The following is a 21,214-nucleotide window of genomic DNA, read 5'->3' as shown; positions in this document are numbered from 1 at the left end:
GGGGTGGAAATGGCCACAAGGTTCTCCTCCTCCACTAGTGACCTTCTTCCAGAAACCCACTCCCATCCTGAAAGAGTACACCACAGAGTTACTCAAGAAGAAAGCAATCAAACGGGTTCGATCACTGAAGTTCCAAGGCCGCCTGTTCACAATTCCGAAGAAAGGCTCGTCAGCATTGAGAGTGGACCTGGACTTGTCAAAGCTAAACTCTTACATTCTCTGCGACAAGTTCCGGATGTTGACTATCTCTCAGGTACGGACCTTACTTCCCCGTGGGGCCGTCACCACCTCTATCGACCTTACCGATGCCTATTATCATGTGCCAATAGCTCGAAACTTCTCTCCTTATCTAGGTTTCCGCCTAGGCAGGAAAGCCTTTGCGTTCAAAGTCATACCCTTCGGCCTCAACATTGCTCCCAAGATATTCACAAAACTGGGAGAGACAGTGTTAGAACAACTCAGGAACCAAGGGATACAGATCATTGCTTATCTAGACGATTGGCTCATTTGGGCCTGGTCAGCCATGGAAGGCAACAGAGCTACGAAGAAAGTACTTCGATTTCTCGCCAACCTGGGATTTCGGGTAAATCTCCAAAAGTCCCGCCTGCAACCATCAGGCCACTTAGAATGGTTAGGCATTCAGTGGGACCTTTCGAAGCACACGCTGTCTCTTCCTTCCAAAAAGGTAAGAGAAATAGCTTCCAAGATCAAGAATTTTCTCAAACACAAACAGGTGTCCAGAAGAGCCTTAGAAAGAATCCTCGGCCTTCTCCAATTTGCTTCAGTAACAGATCTCCTATTAAAAGCCAAACTCAAAGACATCAATCGAGTTTGGAGAAAGAGAGCTACAGTACCTTTAGGAGACAAGGTCTCAAAGATCCCCTCTGTCTTGAAAATGAGACTACGCCCATGGTCCGAACCGAAGAACCTCTCCAATCGGTTCCTCTACAATTTCCACCTCCACAAGTGACATTCCATACAGACGCGTCTCTAAGTGGATGGGGGGGTTACTCCGAACATCAGATGTTTCAGGGCTCTTGGTCACCCGCCATGAAACAGTCCCATATCAATGTTCTCGAAGCCATGGCAGTGTTCTTGACCCTGAAGAGAGACTCTCCTCCAAGGTCGACCCACATCAGAGTAGTGTCAGACAGCACAGACGTAGTACACTGCGTCAACAGAGGCGGATCCAAGTCACCCAACCTGAATCAGATCCTGGTCACTATCTTTGCCTGGGCAACAGAAAAGAACTGGTTCCTGTCAGCAACTCACCTAGCGGGAGTCCAGAATGTGAGAGCGGACTCACTATCCAGGACGAAACCACTGGAATCAGAATGGTCTCTAGACATAATTTCATTCCGGTGGATACTCAGGCTGGTTCCGGGCCTCCAGGTAGATCTATTCGCAACTCAGATGAATCACAAACTTCCTTGTTATGTGACCCCAACCCTGGACCCTCAGGCTTATGCCATGGACGCATTAACCCTGGATTGGAACTATTGGAAGAAGATTTACCTATTTCCCCCAGTGAATCTTCTAATGAAAGTTTTACACAAACTACGCTCCTTCCAGGGGGCAGTGGCTTTAGTAGCACCTCACTGGCCAAAGAACAGTTGGTTTCCTCGCCTCCTCGAGTTGAAACTCCGTCCCTTCCGGATCCCGTTCCCCAAACTGACCCAAGTAATCCAAACTCACTGTGTCAGATTCCTCAAGGATAGCCAAAACTCTAACTTTGTGGACTACATGAAGTTTGCAGCTCGTAGAGACGTGAACATTGACCCGGAAAACGTTCTCTTCATCGAATCAGACAAAAGGGACTCGACAATTCGTCAATATGATTCGGCCGTTAAGAAACTAGCAGATTTCCTAAGAATTCAGACCATACTCGTATGTCTCCGAATTTAGCCATCTCTTTCTTGAGGTTCCTATTTGACAAAGCTCTAGCAGCTAGCACTTTAACCACCATCAAGTCAGCTTTGAAGAAGATCTTCCTTGTTGGGTTTAACATTAACCTAGCTGATTCCTATTTCTCATCTATTCCAAAAGCGTGTGCTAGGCTTCGACCTTCGGTTCAGCTACAAAAGGTCTCTTGGGGTCTGAACGATGTCCTCAAACTTGCGTCGGACACGGACAATGAATCCTGCTCTTATATCACTCTTCTTAGGAAGACTTTATTTCTAACGGCTTTGGCCTCAGGTGCTAGAATATCAGAACTAGCAGCTCTCTCACGAAACCCGGAAAACATAGATTTCCTCCTTTCAGACGAAGTACTCCTTTCTCCAGACAGAGCTTTCCTAGCTAAAAATGAGGATCCGCAAAATAGGTGCTCCCCTCGGAAGATTATCCCTCTTCCCCAGGATCCTTTCTCTGTGTCCAGTCACTACTCTCAGGGCCTTTTTAGCTAGAACTGCCACCCGCTCATCTGGCCCCTTGGTTATCAGGGAACAAGGAGGTACTATTTCCATTCAAGGTATCAGACAACAAATCCTCTACTTCATTAAACATACTAATCTGGAATCATTTCCCCATGCTCATGATATACGGTCAGTAGCTACCTCCATCAATCACTTCCAGAACAGGGACTTTGATGACCTTAAAAAATATACGAGTTGGAAATCTCCTATGGTTTTCAAACGCCACTATCTAAAGAACTTACAGGCCCTTAAATAACAGACGGTTGCAGCGGGGAGTCTTATCTCTCCCCATTAATCTCTTCTTCCTTTCTTCCATCTCTTCTCTTCTCCCTCCTACCCGCCACTCACACCACGTCGCCACTCTCTTGGGTAGTTCGTTAGCCCTATGATATTTACCAAGTTTAATTCCTATGGTTTAACTGTTATTGTATTTACCGTTCCTTTAATGTTTAGATATGCTTAGGCATGTAAGGTTTGATGCCTTTTGCGTTGCGACACTCAGTTGATTCCTTGTCTTCATATTTATTTAGCCTTACATTCCCTATGTCATTTGGCTAGTTTGTAATTTGATGTTTACTTACATTATTATATTATATTATTGTCTTACATGTTTTTTTGTATTCTCCTCATTATGTTATTACTTTATTGGGCTTGGAAGGCATTCTCTGATACATTTTCACCGGTCGTCACAGGTCAACCCAGAAAAGGCATTTTTACGAAGGAAAAATCTATTTCTGGGGAGAGACCTGTGACGCCCGGTGAAACCCTTCCCGGTTATTTTTGTACAGACCCACCCTTTCCTTGCCAAGCCATATGTTCTTGCAGAAGGATGTCCTAGAGGGCGTTCGTGTTAGGTGTCGGTGGCGTGGTCCAAGTGTGGTTTCTAGGGCTTCTGTTACGGCCCTTCCCTTTGATGAAGGAATTATCTAAATGGAAGACAGCCTGTGAATAGTGGTTTTCACACGCCCCTGATGTATACACGACACCCACAAGGTGCTCGCGCGAGGGTAGTAACCTTTGCATTCCATGCTTTTATCTTTCTCTGGTATATTTGGAAGATTTATATCAGAAAAGTGTAAAGAAAGACCCTTTCACCGGACGTCACAGGTCTCTCCCCAGAAATAGATTTTTCCTTCGTCAAAATCCCTTTATTAACAGTAGTAATATTTAGGCCTAAAAATTAAGAAATTACATTACAGTAATATTGTATATACTCATGCAACTTAAACAATCTTACATATTGTTGCACCCAAATTTTCACCTATAAAAAGAATATTTTCTCTTGTATCTCGTGTATTATGCCAGTTCCTTTTTTTGAGACCAAATTATAACCCCTTTTCCTCCACCCCTTTCCCCAAAATTCTAGTTCAATAAGTTAAGAAAGCAAAATAAAATGATAAAAGTAATGTTAGCAATGCATACAGCTATAAACAACCAAGCCAAAACAGCTGTTTTGTTATAAACAACAGTTTTGGATAACAACAGCTGTTTTACTTGCACTTCAACTTTCTTACGATTGTAAACAATTACCGTAGTTATTACAAATGACTCTTATGTAGAATATGACTGGTATATTACTATACTGTATTACATTACAGTACAGTGTACCTTTTTCCGTTTAGAAAAAGGTAAACCAAATTCCACAAAAACTACTTAAAGAGTTGGAAAAAAAAGTCAGTAATTTCTCGAGCTTTATAATCAAGCCCCGCAAAGCTAAGGGCTATAAAATTATCGTGCATCAGCAGCAGGGATGAAACACCGCCAAATTTTGATATTCCATTAAAATTGACAGTAAATTAAATATGAGAAAAGTATTTTTACTAAAACCTAAATACCATTATATGGTGAAATAGATATGATAGTTCAAGTAATAATTGTCTTTTAGCAAGAGAAAAAAAGCATTTTAGTTTGCCCTAATCAGCTGGTTTGGAAAGCGTGGATGGTAGTCTTGAAGAGCTTACAATCGTAAACAATAGAAGAGACGTGTATTTGCCATTTTTATTTCATTATACAATACTAATATGTGAGTATCTCATGCATTATTATTGGATATGGTTGAGTAGAAAATCTGTTTTATCAAAATTCTGTTTATCTTAAATACAGTGGGACTTTTTCCCCTTAGTAAATGAACATATAGTTGGGTCATGTTTATGTAAGTTTCAGCTTGAAAAGTGTTTTAAGAGTGTACAGTATAACGGGTTTATAGGAATATTAGGAGGGTTTATAGAAGCTTAGATTTGTAAATAAAATAAGAAAATATGAACAATTATAAATAAGAAAGAAAATATATTGTAAATTTCTGTATTTGCTATGGTTTTTTTTTTTTTTTTTTTAGCTATCATGCCTGCCCCCCTGGAACGGATCACACACAAATGCTGATAGATTACCGTTTCATCTATACTTTTTTTAATTGTTTAATTTAAATATCGTCCAGTATGTGGACAAGGTTGTCAAAGCATATCAGTATTGAGCAGTTTTTTATTTATTTTTTTTTTACAGTGTATTGAAGATTGCTTCATTATTGATAAGGCCAGTTTTGGAGGATGTTGATAAAGGTCTACTTACAAAAATACAAACCATTGTCCTTTTCATAGGATAATGATAACAACATAGCTGGAATACGACAGTTAAAAATTATTAAAAAGTGTTAACCACCAGCCGGCAGTTACCTGCCAGTAGCAGGAAGGTAATAGCCCCCTGCTGGCTCACTGACAAACGACTTAGATATTAACCATCAGTGGGGCATCAAGGGTAAATGTTACGTGTAACTTTGAGATGAGGTAAAGAATGACTGGCCTTATCTTTTCCTTTCAATCTCCCCTTCTCTTGGAGCACAGATTCAAAGAACCTCACCAGCTGGACTCGATCTAATTAACAGGTAATCCCCACTCAGTGTGTGGTTGTTCTGTACTCAGGTACAGAAGAGTCTTATCCGCGCATTTCTTGTGAGGGAGAGTGTAATGTAACAAGGCAAACCCATAAACGTGTTCCACGCAACATAATTTAAGCAAACCCATCACATATCTTTGCCAGGTGTACGACAGATTTTCATTTCAAAAGCAACCCTTGAAGCCGTGGCTATGAACCTGCTGGTATTGTTAAACCATTGGTACAGGTGGTGGTAAGATCTTTAACACTTAGCATCACAAATGCATGAGTGTTGAGTATCCTGGGTCAATTTTTCCAGCCGGTTGGAATATGGACTTCTCCCACCCAAGGTTGAGTCTCTTGTATAAAGGATGATGATTTTCCACCAGCACCAACTCCCTCAAAAGTCCCAGCTGCTATCTAAGTGGTTTGTCAATGAGCCAGGGGGCAGTTGCTGTTGCCTTTCTACTATCGGATGGTTGTAGACACCTTGCTATAATTTTTAACCATTGTATTCCAGCTTTTTTATTATCATTCTCCGATGTAAAAGACTCAGATTTGTGTCAGAATATAAACATGCTGACACTGTAATTTTGCATGACAATGTGTAAAATCAAGAAAAACATTTTTTTTTTCATATGTAACATGTTGCGTGCAATGTTTTATGTATAAAACAACTCGTTTTAATCTTTAGTTGTAGTTGTCATTTAAAGTACTCTCCAGGTTCTTGGCTTTAGTACATTCTTGTCACTTATTAGTAGGTGATTACACTTATAAACATTTAATTTACTTTGTTAATCTGACTTTATATTTTAAATTTTTTATGCATATGTAAAACCATTGTTTGTTACAAAATATGGAGGTATTTACTGTATTTTAGTTTAATTAGTTGTATTAGGTAAATGTCTTAGTGAGTTATAGTTTCCACATACTGTACTGTATTTGATGCAAGGATAGGTTGCAGGGGATCTCTTATGAATGTTCATTGAAATTATACTATTATAGTAAGTGCTGACAATTTATTGGTTTTGAATGATTAAAAGCATCGGAGAATAAAAAAAAAAAGCCTGTTAAAACTAGTAATTTTTCAGAAACTAATTTTTTTTTTTTTTTGTCAGGCCCTCTTGCAAGAGTACTTTTATCAGAAATAACAGATGTGGACCTCAGCACCAAGGCCTTCCCTTTCTTTTCGTTCAAAGAAATTGATGTAGGTCTTGCTAACGGAATCCGTGCCATGAACTTGACGCATACAGGAGAGCTTGGGTGGGTGTTGTATATACCAAATGAGGTGAGTATCATTTAAATGGTTAGTACAGTATATTTCTTAGTGACATATAATAATTTTGATTAAACAAAAAATAGTAGAGTATACTGTTTATCCTTAGTTATTGATCTTCTTCCCTAACTCTACTCCAAATGCCAGCCTTCCTTTCAAGAATAGCTCTATATCATTTAAGCAATTATAACTCACAGATAAAGCAAAGAGACAAGTTAATTAAACTTTTCTTTTTTCTGTTCAAATTCAAACTGGTTTAATTTTGCAAGGTAGTTACTTGCCTGCATAGAACACGAGAAATGCAAGTAACCTAAACTCCACTATTTAAGCCTACTGTACTCTTCCTTTTGAAGTTGTTTTATTTTTGACCAATCTGTTATTAGTTCTTTGATCATCCCCTGATGTTCATATTGCTTCTCATGAAGATTACTTATATAGATGTTTATCAAAAAGAATTCCTGTTTTCTTTCTTATCAATAGGCTAAGGCCTCTAGTATAGTATGAGACCATCTATAGGCATGTGGCAATAACCATGGCTGTGGTAAGCTATAACATCTTTAGTTTTTTTGGTCTCTGCATCGTTCTCGCTGTAGCAAGACGACTTTACTTCAAGGAATTCTCTCAAAATAATTGCTGATTGGATTATTAGTGATTGTAAGGGATGCCATTTGGATTTGTTAATAATAAATACATTGATTGTTTCAGGGAATTTTTTCTGGGCATTTAGGATCCACATTCTTTGTGTCTTATGGTGGAGGGGCAATATTGAGGTTTAGATAACTGTTGTGAAGACTGCACAGACTCTACTGTTCCTATTGTGTTCAGGTAGTTGCTGCCCAAATAAAAAAGTCCATACGTAAATAAAAACTAACTTTTAGTTTGAAGGTAAAGCCGAAAACAAGGTTAATTGTTGGTAGTGGGAATGATGACAATATTGCCATTCTAGCATTTAACAAGTCTAATTTTGATAACGATGAGCTTAATTATTTTATAAGCTTAGTTTTCTTGACATTATAATTAGAATATTAGTTCAAGATTTTTCTTATATTTGGGCGGTAGCATCACAGCGTGCCAGCTACTCTTTGTTGCCAGATATGGTAAACTAAAATCCCCCTGGTTTGTAATACTTTCCTTTTTCTTCACTTGCTTTATTGGTGTAGAAATATACTTTTATTTCTTTTCATTCATCTCAGTGTTTTCAAAAGTCCTTACTACATGTGCTTTTTGAATGGCCAAAGTGAACAAGCTACATACCCGATGTTATGTTCGATTTGCTGCATGTTGAAAAAAACAGGTTGCAGTATCCTTTCCACACAGCCTTACTTTTGAGCACTTAGCATTTGGGTGTGGTCCTTGAAGCATTTCCTCAACAGATCATGTAATGTATTTTTTTCAGAACACTGACGAAAGTGGAATGTCACTTCATCATTCAACTTCAGTTTTACCCTGATTTTATTATGGCCTCTGGGTTGGACATTTTGTTGCTATGACCTGCTGGTAGAAACAATAGCTTTGCTCTCCTAGTCAGAGAATGGTCATGCTTAAATATGGCCATTCTTTGTTTTTCCATCTCACATATTGGGCCATTCATATTTTAAGCATCTCATGCAATTGCACAACCATAGTATTTGTTGATTTTCTAATTATCGTTTTCAGGTCTCAATTTGTTTAAGCCAACAAGTGTGCTAGTTAATTTTTTATACCATCTTTCTTTGTCACTTTTTCTTCATAACTACTTTTAGTATCTCCAAAAGAAACTTGAATTTTTCTGGATTTGATTGATACACTCCTTCAACACTGGGTACTAGGTGCCATGTAGTCCAGTTCCTTTATTCATGCCCATAACTGTTGTATAACCTTTTAAATCTCCATCTCCAACATACTCACGATACCTAAATTTCCTGTCCCAAGATCTTTGACATAATTGAACAGCTGCTTGAACTTCTATCTTTCCAGAATATTCTTCAAAATTATTCTTGCATTTTCCTGTATGTTTGTGCACTAGCAATTCAGCCTCATATACCTCATTTGATTTTTTCTTGAATTTGAAATTTATAGCATTGCAATAATAATGGTTCTTTGAATGAACGTCTGCATCAAGCACAAAACCTGTTTGAACTTCTGTCACTATACCCAGGCCAATCAGAGATTTAAATCACATCTTCGTCCAGCTACCAGCAAAAATTACCTCGATGTCTAAAACACCATGTGTATCAGGTGTAATTCCCAACTTTTCTTAATCCTGGAACACTCCTTTATCGACTTCACCCAATGTTTAATTATATTTATTATCAGCTAGAGCTTCAATTGATTTTTTATATTGCTGATAAGTGCTGTTTACATGAGAAGCTGTATTATTCATTGCTGCCAAATCATCACCATTCAAAATGTTCTGTTGAAAAAATGAAGTTCCTACACCAATGCTATCAGTATTAAGACTTTCAATACCTTTTACTGTTTAAATTTGAATTTTTAAGGAAACTCGCATTCACATTTCCATTTCAGATCAAGATCCAAATTTTTTCTTGCAATATCAAGTTTTGCTGTTTTGCCACAATCACTGCTTATCAATTGAGAAATCAATTCCCCTATTTTCCCTGCCATCAGAGGAAGGGTTTCACTATCATTGTTTGGTAAATAATAAGTGAATCTATGTTCTTTTACTTGAACAAAAATTTTCCAAGTGCGCTTTGCAGTTCAGCAGTTGAATAAACAGATCTTACATCATTTTGCTGCACATCATTTACATGAATTTCCTGTAAATGTAAAATTTGAGAAGTTTTTTCATCAGATTGCACTAATGAAAAATCATCATCACTATCATTAAACAACCCTGGTGTTTCACTAATATTCCAAGGAGTTTTGTGTAATGAAGCAACAAAAGAAAATCCCGTGTGTGAGCTACTACTCGCCCCATCTTCCTCGTCCTCTATTGGAGACGGTGGTGGTGCCATTTCACATTCACCTTTTCTTTTTTTCATTATAAGCCTGGATGATTTTTGCAGACATTAAATACCTCATTGAATTCTTCCTCTTAGGCATGATTGATTGAGAAAAAGAATGTGAAAAAAAAATATACAAAAAGAAAGCCACTGATATCTCTCGGGTACAAATGTGACACTTATTGATCGTAGCTCACCGAACATATCGATCGACAGAGAAGCTATCTCAATAATGTCAATGTCATCGGGAAAAATGTTCAGTTGTGTAAACAAGAAAAGAAATATATAAGCAAATAATCTGAAAATAAAGCTGTCGATGGAGGCCAAATGGCTGACAATTTTTACGATTGAAATACTACAGATTATTTTCAATTTTTTCCGGGAAGACAAAATTGTTATAAATTTTTACATGTTGCTGCCATCTTAAAATTTCATGAATTTAACAAAATATATTTTTACACACTCTTGCATACAAATCTACCGTTATTACTTGGAAAAACCTTTTCTGATTGCCTACATTTCTCCGCTATACAGAACTGGTAACTGGAAAAAACCTTGATACCTCGCTAAAAGGAGACATTGTGCAATGTGCCTGTAATGGCCTGAGCAACCTGTGTGGTTGTTAGAAAACTAGCAGTGTGACTGTCTAAGACTGTGGTTTGTGCTTTGGGCCATTGAGTATTGTGCTTCTACTTGACTGTTATTTCTTAATTTAACTATCATAATTCAATCATTTGTATACTGACCTTGACCAGGCATAACAACAGTAGTGAAGGTAATGCTTGGAACTATGAAACAATATTTTTAAAGGACTTTATTTTTATACTGAGGAATGCCTTTCTGTTTGAAAATCTCTTGACTGAAGATTGTTTTTTTTATGGTATTTTCAATATTATTTTTTAATAATTCAAACTATATTACAGTATGCTCTCCATGTGTATAACAACTTAGTATCTGTTGGGAAGAAATATGACCTGCGGCATGCTGGCTACTATGCAATGCGATCACTTAGGATAGAAAAATTCTATGCATTCTGGGGTCAGGACCTCGACTCGACAACAACTCCTCTTGAATGTGGTCGATCTTTTCGGGTGAAGTTGAATGTGAGTTGTTTGCCTAAAAATATATTTATATAGTTTGTAAGATGGTGAAATACTGAATTTTAATCATATAATATTTTTATTTTGATATTTACCTCGGAGTCACATAGCTAATTTAAAATAGGGAATGTTCAATATCCTTGCCCACCCAACTGTCAAAGACTCCTCACTTTTGTTTCCGGCTGCAATTATTATTATTATTATTATTATTATTATTATTATTATTATTATTATTATTATTATTATTATTACTTGCTAAGCTACAACCTTAGTTGGAAAATCAGGATGCTATAAGCCCAGGGGCTCCAACAGTGAAAATAGCCTAGTGAGGAAAGGAAACAAGGAAAAATAAAATATTTTAAGAAGAGTAACAACATTAAAATATCTCCTACATAATTAATAAAAACTTTAACAAAACAATGAGTGCTGATGCATTGTTGTATCCTCTCCAAGGATGTTAAATATTTCTCTTAGCTTTTGCTTTGAAAGGTTGATAAATGCAGCTTTTTAATTAATGAAAGGAAGCAAGATACATGTGTTTCGGACTGGCTATGGCTTATGGCTGAACTGGCATAGATTCACACTACAGTACAACCTTGTAATAATATATTATAATTATTATTATTATCATTATTTTATTACAAGCTAAGCTATAGCCCTAGTTGGAAAAGCAAGATGCTACAAGCCCAAGGGCTCCAACAGGGAAAAATAGCCCAGTGAGAAAAAGAAAAAGGAAATAAATAAACTATAACAGAAGTACTAAAAAATAAAAGATTAAATTTTTTATAACATTAACAACATTAAATTGGATCTTTCTTATATAAACTATAAAAACTTAAAGCAAGAGGACTCAAATCCAAGACAGTGGAAGGCCATGGTACAGAGGCTATGGCACTACCCATGACTAGAGAACAATGCTTTGATTTTGGAGTCTCCTTCTCCTAGAACTCCTAGAAGACCTGTTTACCATTTTTTATTCTGACACTTCTACCAGGAAGATTAATAAGTTGAAGTTCAGGAAGGCCAGTCGTGGTTTCAAGAAAAGCAGGGGGTGAACGATACCCGAGTAGTTCCTGACCCCTTAAAGGAAGGGACCACAGCTTCATGCCACTGTATCATATCAGATACTGTAAATTCTTATATGGCCCGTTTACCAGTCTCCTGGTAGGAACCCAACCTAAGACCTGTGGTATTTCCATACTCAGGTTATTAGGAGGTTGATTCAAGTTATTACTTATGCTCCTGTACAGAATCGACTTCCTCCTCCCTAAGAATAAGTATTTTATTAAACGATGAGCGTTTGTATTCTAGTTGGAATAAATCACATTTTTTTAAAAATAATTTGTATTTTTCAATATTTAACTTAGCCGGTGATTATAATAGCTGCAACTCTGTTGCTCAACAGAAAAACTCTAAGGAAAAATTCGCCAGCGATCGCTACACAGGTAGGGGGTGTACTCAACAGCGCCATCTGTCGTTCAGATACCCAGTACTCATTGTAAACAAAGAACTCAATTTTCTCTCTGTCGAGCTATCGACAAGACGCTCTTATTCGCTGTTGCTAAACTGGAGTTTTTTCACAACTAATTGGTGAAGTACTTTATTCTAGTTTTGAGCTTTCGCTATGCAGGTGTTTTATCTTCATCTTAAATCTTGAACTCGTTTTGGATAGATTTAATTATGGTGACAAAGAGAGTATGGACTTTCTTTCACTTTTAAAATGGCCGACCCTTCCCTTAGACGGAAGTGTGTTTAGGCTTTTAGTAATTATCTTATCACGTTATAGATTTTCCTCTATATATTTTATATCTCTCCGCCTTTATTAGGCCTCTTCGATGAACTTTCCATTTATTATAAACATATAAAATAAATTTTAATGTTTTGTTTAGATAGACCTTTCCTGAGAGTAGGCGGTCCTAACTTGGAAACCGAAGTTAATCAACGTTGAGCCCTTTATTTCGTAATTAGCTTTTAAAGAGCTAAGGATTTAAAACTTTTTAAATGTAATATTTTATGAAAGAATTTCTTTGATAGTCTTCGTACTGTTTTCAAAGATGAACTAACGTTTAGTTTTTTTATGCTACGCAGTTGTTGACGTTCAGGACGTTCAACATGCACTCTATCGTTACGTTAGAGAGAGAGTGTATCACGGTTTCACTTTGCAGTAAGAGTAAATCGATACTGACGTTTTGTTCATTCTTTCTTAGCTTAAATGTTTTAAATTCTAATTTAAAGGAACTTTTTATTTGAAAAACCTTTCAGTTTTTTCCTTTAGTCAAATAACATGTTTTTTTTGACGAGATATAATTGGGCTCTTCTCTTAGGTGCGAAATCAAGAGAAAGAGAGAGAGAGATAGAGACGGAGGGAGAGAGAGGAGAGAAAACGTTCCGTTCAAGCGGGTAACGTTGTTCTCGTGTTACTCGCATCCCTAGTCGCTGTACGGGGAGGAAGGATAAAACGTTTTTAGGTTTTTATTCTCGTCCCCAGGCTATGTGCGGTGAGAGATTGAAAACGTAGTTATATGAACTAGTGTTTAGTCTCTTTCCCAGCCACTGATTTTTTTTTTTTTTTTTTATCTTAAAATATGTTTTCTGTTTTTTGCTGGTATTAATGAGCTTGCATTATACGACTGATTTCGCAATTACTACCTTTTAATGAAGGGTAGAATTGCGTGTTTCAGGTAGAAATAGTGCAAAACAGAAAATCGAAATGATAAAGTGATATGCGCAAAGTGTTACAGTGTTGCGTCCGAGGCGCAAAGTGTTACAGTGTTGCGTCCGAGGGTTCGTCTGTTCGTGCCTGTCGTTCACCTAGTCCGGGACCTCTTACATGCTCCCAAGCCCAGGGGAGAAGTAATGTCAAACGACTTATGGGTTCGAGAGGCCTTGACCAACGAACAGACGTTTTCCCTCTATGGTATTGGGTGTATCTTACCAAGATCTCCCCTACCATAAGACGAGAGAGACGTTGTTTCTCCTCGCCATCCGAAGGCTTTTCGCATAAGAAACCTGTCACAAGGTTTCGAAGCGCTTAAGCGAAAGTCAGTCCTTTCAGGACAGGTCCAGCGTCCAGGTTACAACCATTAGAACAGCTCTGACCCTATGCAGTCATCGGATAACTGCTCGCCGCCTAACAAAAGCGTAACACAGACTCTGAGAGTCTTTTTTTGTAGGCAAAGTGTTGCGGTCACAGACGTTACCCTCGTCTATTACCACAACCATTTCCGTTGATCCTTAAGGGGTTGTATGGCAAAACATGCAGTATATGCTTGCCTCCCTTATGGAAGACTATTCTGCCGATTAGTCCGTTGAGTCTAGCCGATCTCATCGATATCCTGGCTTTCAGCCAACCTAACGTTCCTTTGTGCTTTCTGTTGACGTTGGCGTAGCTTAGTCACGTCAGTCAGGTTGTTTAGAACCACACTCGATGCGGTCTCGTGTTGTTTTTCAGCCGCATTTGGACGTTAGGCCACTTGCTGATGCTCCTGTTGACGTTCAAGACGTTCACTAACAATCGGAGTTGACTTGTTTTGACGCTGTGCGTCAACCTCCGCATTCTAGAGTTGTTTTGACTGCTCAGTCTAGGCAGTCAAAGCAGTCTCGAGTGGACGCTGTGCGTCCTCACGCACCTGTTGTGGTTGACAGTTCAGTTGTTGACAGTTCACAGACTGTCAAGCAGTTACATGACGTTGCGTTCTGGTCCGCTACTAATGCACCAGTGAGTGTGGACTCTGCTTGTAAAGCATTGCCACCACGGTAGGTCTCTCCCTTGCTTGAGACTCAGCTTTTATCGGACAAGGTTTCTGTAGATGAGGAAGTTGCTGTTCCCCCTCCTACTGATATTCCCTTGAGGACTCTGTCAGATGGAGAGGAGCCTCAAGCTGCTTAGCCTCCTATGGACTTTAATTAAATCATGATGATTTTTTTAAGGATCTTTGTCCGGATCTTTTTGTAACTGCTGCTCCTCGTTCGCCTAAACGTCAGAGCTTACACTAGGCCTAGCTACTTCGAAGCCGTTGTTTTTAAGCTAGTGCTCTCTCGCTCTCCTAGAGAGTTTTACGTTGGCTAGGCGACTGGTTTTTCACCAGGAGGAGTTTGGGGGATACAGCCTTTGCTTTCCCTTCTTGTAAACTGGTTTATAGAGAGAGAGTCTGATATGACACGAGAGAAGTTCTCGGCTTGGGAGTTCATGCCTCTGCCCAGATAGACTTCTCAATTCTCGTAGGCTCTCCCTGGCGCCTGGCCAGGAGACGCTCCAAGTTGTTTACAGGTCAACTTCACAGCTGTTGTCGAGCCTTTGAAGTTTTGCTGTACAATTATGTCACGCATAACAAGGCTTTCAGGGATGGTAAACGGTTCCGCCTCAGTCGCTAACCCCGTCTGTTGCCACCCCTGCTCCCGTAGACCCTAAATGGGCTTTGCTGCAAGACATGCAGTCCAAGCTTGCGTCCTTGATAGAGGACTTTAATGCGGAGAAGGTTGCTACCGAACCTTCTGGCCAACAACCTTCCAACCGGTCGGTTGTGCGCCCTGTTGACGCTGAGGTAACCTACTCGCGTCTGCCAGTTGAGGTGGTTCCTCCACCGATGCGACCCAGTGTGGGTTGCCAGCCGCACGTTGACGTTAAGCGACGCTCGGAGGTGGTTGTTGACGTTCAGGACGTTCAACAACCAGCAGAGGTGACTTGTTTTGACGCAGTGCGTCAACCTCAGCAACCCGGTAGGGTGTTGACCGCACAACCCAGACGGTCTAGACAGTCTCGGGTTGACGCTGTGCTTCCTCGCGCACCCATGGTTGTTGACAGTTCACAGACTGTGCAGCAGTTCCATGATATTGCGTCCGGCTCCGTCACGCATCCACCAGTGCGACCGGACTCAGCGAGCCAGACGTTGCCCACTCCGTTGCCGTTTCCTCATCAGTTTTCGGATGAGGAACCCTCTGATGAGGACGTTGCTGAACAACAAGACGATCAGCCCCCAGAATAGATCAAGCCCTGCTATCCATCCAGAAGATGCTGAAGAAGGAACGCTGCTCAGTCAGGCTGTGGATGAGTCTGGTAGGGACGCTGTCATCCGTGGAACAATTTGTGTCACTAGGAAGACTACACCTCCGTCCTCTTCAATACCATCTAGCTTTTCACTGGAAAAAGGACAAGACGCTAGAAGCGGTCTCGATCCCGGTTTCCGAAAAGATAAAGTCTTGTCTGACTTGGTGAAAGGACTATATCAACCTAAGAGAGGGTCTTCCCCTGGCTGTTCAGACTCCCAACCACGTTCTCTTCTCGGACGCATCGGACGTAGGCTGGGGTGCGACATTAGACGGTCGGGAATGCTCGGGAATATGGAACTCGAGTCAAAGGACAATGCATATCAACTGCAAGGAGCTACTGGCAGTACATCTGGCCTGGAAAAGCTTCAGGTCTCTCCTTCAAGGCAAAGTGGTGGAGGTGAACTCGGACAACACCACGGCTTTGGCGTACATCTCCAAGCAAGGAGGGACCTACTCTCTGACGTTGTACGAGATCGCAAGGGACCTCCTCACCTGGTCAAAAGGTCTAAACATATCACTAGTAACGAGGTTCATCCAAGGCAACTTGAATGTCATGGCAGGTTGTCTCAGTCGGAAGGGACAAATAATTCCAACAGAATGGACCCTCCACAAGGATGTATGCAAGAGACTTTGGGCCACCTGGGGCCAGCCAACCATAGATCTCTTCGCAACCTCGATGACCAAGAGGCTCCCAATATTTTGCTCACCAATCCCGGACCCAGCAGCAGTTCATATAGAGGCCTTTGTCCTAGATTGGTCACATCTAGATCTATATGCATTCCCTCCGTTCAAGATTGTCAACAAGGTACTGCAGAAGTTCGCCTCTCACGAAGGGACAAGGTTGACGCTAGTTGCTTCCCTCTGGCCCGCGAGAGAATGGCTCACCGAGGTACTTCGATGGCTAGTAGACGTTCCCAGAACACTTCCCCTAAGGGTGGACCTTCTACGTCAGCCACACGTAAAGAAGGTACACCAAGGCCTCCACGCTCTTCGTCTGACTGCCTTCAGACTATCGAAAGACTCTCGAGAGCTAGAGGCTTTTCGAAGGAGGCAGCCAGAGCGATTGCTAGAGCAAGGAGAACATCCACCCTTAGAGTCTACCAATCGAAGTGGGAAATCTTCCGAAACTGGTGCAAGTCAGTATCCGTATCCTCGACCAGTACCTCTGTAACTCAAATAGCTGACTTCCTCTTATATCTGAGGAAAGAACGATCTCTTTCAGCTCCCACTATCGAGGGTTACAGAAGCATGTTGGCATCAGTCTTCCGTCACAGAGGCTTAGATCTTTCCAACAATAAAGATCTACAGGACCTCCTTAAGTCTTTTGAGACCACGAAGGAGCGTCGTTTGGTTACACCTGGTTGGAATTTAGACGTGGTACTAAGATTCCTTATGTCAGACAGGTTCGAGCCGCTACAATCAGCCTCCCTGAAAGATCTCACCTTAAAGACTCTTTTCCTGGTATGCTTAGCCACAGCTAAAAGAGTCAGTGAGATTCATGCCTTCAGCAAGAACATCGGATTCTCATCTGAAACGGCTACATGTTCTCTACAACTTGGTTTTCTAGTCAAAAACGAGCTGCCTTCTCGACCTTGGCCAAAATCGTTCGATATTCCAAGCTTATCGTATATGGTTGGAAATGAACTAGAAAGAGTCTTATGCCCTGTAAGAGCTCTTAAGTTCTATTTAAAACGAACTAAACCTTTACGAGGCCCGTCTGAAGCTTTATGGTGTTCAGTTAAGAAACCATCTTTGCCTATGTCAAAGAATGCTTTATCCTATTTTATCAGACTGTTAATACGAGAAGCTCATTCCCATCTGAATGAGGAAGACCAAGCTTTGCTGAAGGTAAGGACACACGAAGTTAGAGCTGTCGCAACTTCCGTGGCCTTTAAACAAAATAGATCTCTGCGAAGTATAATGGACGCAACCTATTGGAGAAGCAAGTCAGTGTTCGCATCTTTTTATCTTAAGGATGTCCAGTCTCTTTACGAGAACTGCTACACTCTGGGACCATTCGTAGCAGCGAGTGCAGTAGTGGGTGAGGGCTCAACCACTACAATTCCCTAATTCCATAACCTTTTTAATCTTTCTCTTGAAATGTTTTTATTGTTGTTTTTGGGTTGTCCGGAAGGCTAAGAAGCCTTTCGCATCCTGGTTGATTTGGCGGGTGGTCAAAGTCATTTCTTGAGAAGCGCCTAGATTAGAGGTTTTGATGAGGTCCTGTTGTATGGGTTGCAACCCTTGATACTTCAGATCCTAGGGGTCGCTCAGCATCCTAAGAGGATCGCGAGGCTCCGTAAGGAAGACGTACTTAAAAAGGCAGAGTAATTGTTCAAGTCGACTTCCTTACCAGGTACCTATTTATTTTGTTTTTGTTATTTTGATAACTTCTAAAATGAAATAAAAATTCTTAGCTCATATGATGTAAACAGATTTTGCTGGTCTCTACCCACCCCCCTGGGTGTGAATCAGCTATTATAATCACCGGCTAAGTTAAATATTGAAAAATGTTATTTTGATAATAAAATAAATTTTCGAATATACTTACCCGGTGATTATAAATTAAAGGACCCTCCCTTCCTCCCCAATAGAGACGCAGTGGACCGAGGAGAAAATTGAGTTCTTTGTTTACAATAAGTACTGGGTATCTGAACGACAGATGGCGCTGTTGAGTACACCCCCTACCTGTGTAGCGATCGCTGGCGAATTTTTCCGTAGAGTTTTTCTGTCGAGCAACAGAGTTGCAGCTATTATAATCACCGGGTAAGTATATTCAAAAATTTATTTTATTATCAAAATAACATTTTTCCTAATTATACATACCGTATTTCATGGCCTATAGAACGCACTTTTTTCCCAAAATTTTGGCTAAAAAAAAATCTCCCTGCATCCTATACATCGTAGGTGAAGTTTGAGACCTACCGTAGGCCTAGGCTAATCTAACTTAGCTTATGCTAGGTACGATTACATGCCTTAAACTTTGTGCATCCTGTAAGTTCTTTTTATTGTTGGTATTGTTGTTTTAATACCAGTGCTTTAAAAATTACTTTGTTAAAATAGAATGAATTGAATCTGAAATGCTTTTACTTGGTGTTTATAAACATCAGCTGACAAAAACTAGTTATGGTTGCGTTCTCAGCAACCTTTTAACTTACTCAAGATCAAATAGAAAACACCTTACCAAGTTACATAACAAAGGAGAGCAAATTGATACCAATTCTGATATATAATTGCATTTTCAAACCTTTGTGTAATACTGTTGTGATTTTTTTTCTCTCTCTCTACCACAATGTCAGGATGTCAGAGAACTTCAAATCATTCATTCTTTTCTACCAAGGCCTGTTCTGTATTTGGTGTTACAGTATTACACCTGGGATTAATTACCCATAAATATTGCTTAATGGAATTTCACAGCCTTTTTGCAAATAATCAAAATGGCAAATATCAAACCTGCGAATGGTAAAATCTTTCTATTGGTTTTTTATCTTGTGTTTCAAATTACTTTTAACTGCTCCCTGATATTATTAGACCAGCCCTTTCATTCTGAGTAGATCCTTCTTTAGGGTTAATCCTCACTTCTCCAAAAATATAAAATTTAATATACTGTAGATCCATTTCTTACCCAAGTCCAAACATTTCCCATTCTACTCTGCATTTCTAAGGACTCTGATAAGGAAATTGCATCAAAGAGGAACCAATATATTCAATGTCATTGGGTAATCATTCTGATTTATATCAAGAATTGGACAATTCAAATAACATAACAAATTATGAATTTAAGCAAAATAAAATCACAAAATATATGTTTTAAAAACACACAAAAATTATACAAAAAAATAGATTATATACTGTACAATGGTAGTTGATTAGTTATGATTACATGAATTGTGACAGCCAAGGAGTGTTGACAATTATTACAACAAATAATGTAATAAAGTTGAGGAGAGCCTGTAAAGCAAACAGCCCCATAACAATTGAAGTTTTCCCTACTGTTTTGAAAATTTAGGCAACTAAATGAAAATAGTTATTTGCCCTTTGATAGCTATTAGGTTGGCAAAAGGATAAGAGCTTTTCATATCGCGAGAAAACATTTACTTAATAAAATTTAATATTTTATTTGTTCTTTTTTATATAATGTATAGAAAGATTTAATTTTACATTGACAGAAAGATATAGACTTCATTGGTCGAGAAGCTTTGGTGAAACAGAAAAAAGAGGGAGTCCAAAGATTGTATGTGCAGCTGCAACTTGAAGATCATAACCCAGAAGTTGATCCCTGGGCCTGGGGTGGTGAACCAATTTATCGAGATGGTGTCTTCGTTGGCATAACTACCACAACTGGTTATGGTTACACCCTAAACAATCAGGTGAGCATCAAACTGTTATTAAAGTTTATTTGCTAAGATATTTTTGCATTATATTAAAAACTTAAATCTTATAATTATTGAAAAATTTCCTTATATCTGCACGACTGGTATTCTGTAACATCAACGATCATACAGGTAGTTGTCAACTTACAACCTATGCGATTTACGACTGTTCAACCATTTTTTTTTCACTGTGATGACGTCACAAGTTTGTCAGAAATAGTACACAAAGGAAAAATTTCCTTGGAAGTAATCTATTTTTTTTTTTATAAAAATGAACTGATTTATCTTGGCAAGTTAAAATATTTTCTCTTATTGATAATATACAGTATCCATACTTAGTAAAAAATACATTAAGAAAAGTTTTTATATCTTTGGAGTTCATATCATGTCTGGTGACGTCATATTACCGCTGAAAAGCGAGCGGGCAATAGAGTGATTTCCTTTTAATAGGCTAAAGATTAGTATTAGTATTCCTTTTATTATCGAAATATCAAGTAACGATATAAAGTATTTTGTGTCTGTATCGGTTATTATGAATACTACTTAGCATAAATTTGACTCTACACTAGTTTTATTTCATCTCTGATAATAGATGGATATTTAACTAAAGAAAGTTCACTAATATGACAAATATCTTCTTAGAAATATATTTTCTTTTACATTATAATAATTAAGTACTGTACTGTATTTCTGCATGGGAATTTAGTATTTTCTTTCATTTCTTGCAAGAAGAAAGAAAATGGTTTCACATATTGCCGATTTCACGTCACGTCCTTTAACATAATATGTATGGCGGAAGTGCCTTCCATCATTTATATGACAGAATGATTTCTTTTCGGTGTATTACTTAGTAATCTTATTATTCCAATTATCAAATCATCTAGTAATGATGCAAAGAGTTTCTAATAATGTCTAAATATGAAGATTTAACGGTGAATTAAAAATCCAATTACGGAGACTGACTGACTGACTTAATTTTTTGGGCTCAGCCATGTCGTCCTGATGGAAGGTTCCTTTAGGTATCTTTCTAAGGGATATTTGGCTACAGTGATACTCCCAGAGAATTAACCACAGGTTTCCAGAATTCAGAATTCTAACTCCTGGCACGAGTATCCTTAATATAACTTTTAAGGATATCGCATAATATCAAGGGACGTATTTCTTGATACGACACATGGCAATCTTCACCCCG

The 21,214-nt window shown here is 39.0% G+C and overlaps 2 protein-coding genes across 8 annotated transcripts in view; one reads left to right on the top strand and one right to left on the bottom strand.

Annotated features, from left to right (window-relative positions):
• The window catches only part of LOC137654644 (pyruvate dehydrogenase phosphatase regulatory subunit, mitochondrial), a 660,498-nt gene that overhangs the window by 621,456 nt on the left and 17,828 nt on the right, over positions 1 to 21,214 (top strand). For all 7 annotated transcript variants that reach the window (XM_068388459.1, XM_068388461.1, XM_068388455.1 and 4 more), the window contains exons 14-16: positions 6,401 to 6,570; positions 10,424 to 10,603; positions 19,819 to 20,019. In XM_068388459.1, the coding sequence (XP_068244560.1) occupies positions 6,401 to 6,570; positions 10,424 to 10,603; positions 19,819 to 20,019 (551 nt within the window). The remainder of the gene's footprint in view (positions 1 to 6,400; positions 6,571 to 10,423; positions 10,604 to 19,818; positions 20,020 to 21,214) is intronic.
• The window catches only part of LOC137654645 (glycerate kinase), a 94,838-nt gene continuing 93,493 nt past the window's right edge, over positions 19,870 to 21,214 (bottom strand). The window contains exon 5 of the transcript XR_011046671.1: positions 19,870 to 20,007. The gene's annotated coding sequence lies outside the window, so the exon portion shown is untranslated. The remainder of the gene's footprint in view (positions 20,008 to 21,214) is intronic.

Source organism: Palaemon carinicauda, chromosome 15 (assembly GCF_036898095.1).
Source record: "Palaemon carinicauda isolate YSFRI2023 chromosome 15, ASM3689809v2, whole genome shotgun sequence".
Lineage (NCBI taxonomy): Eukaryota > Metazoa > Arthropoda > Malacostraca > Decapoda > Palaemonidae > Palaemon > Palaemon carinicauda.
The sequence above is the reverse complement of the archived record's forward strand: the minus strand, read 5'-3'. Positions and strand labels throughout refer to the sequence as shown.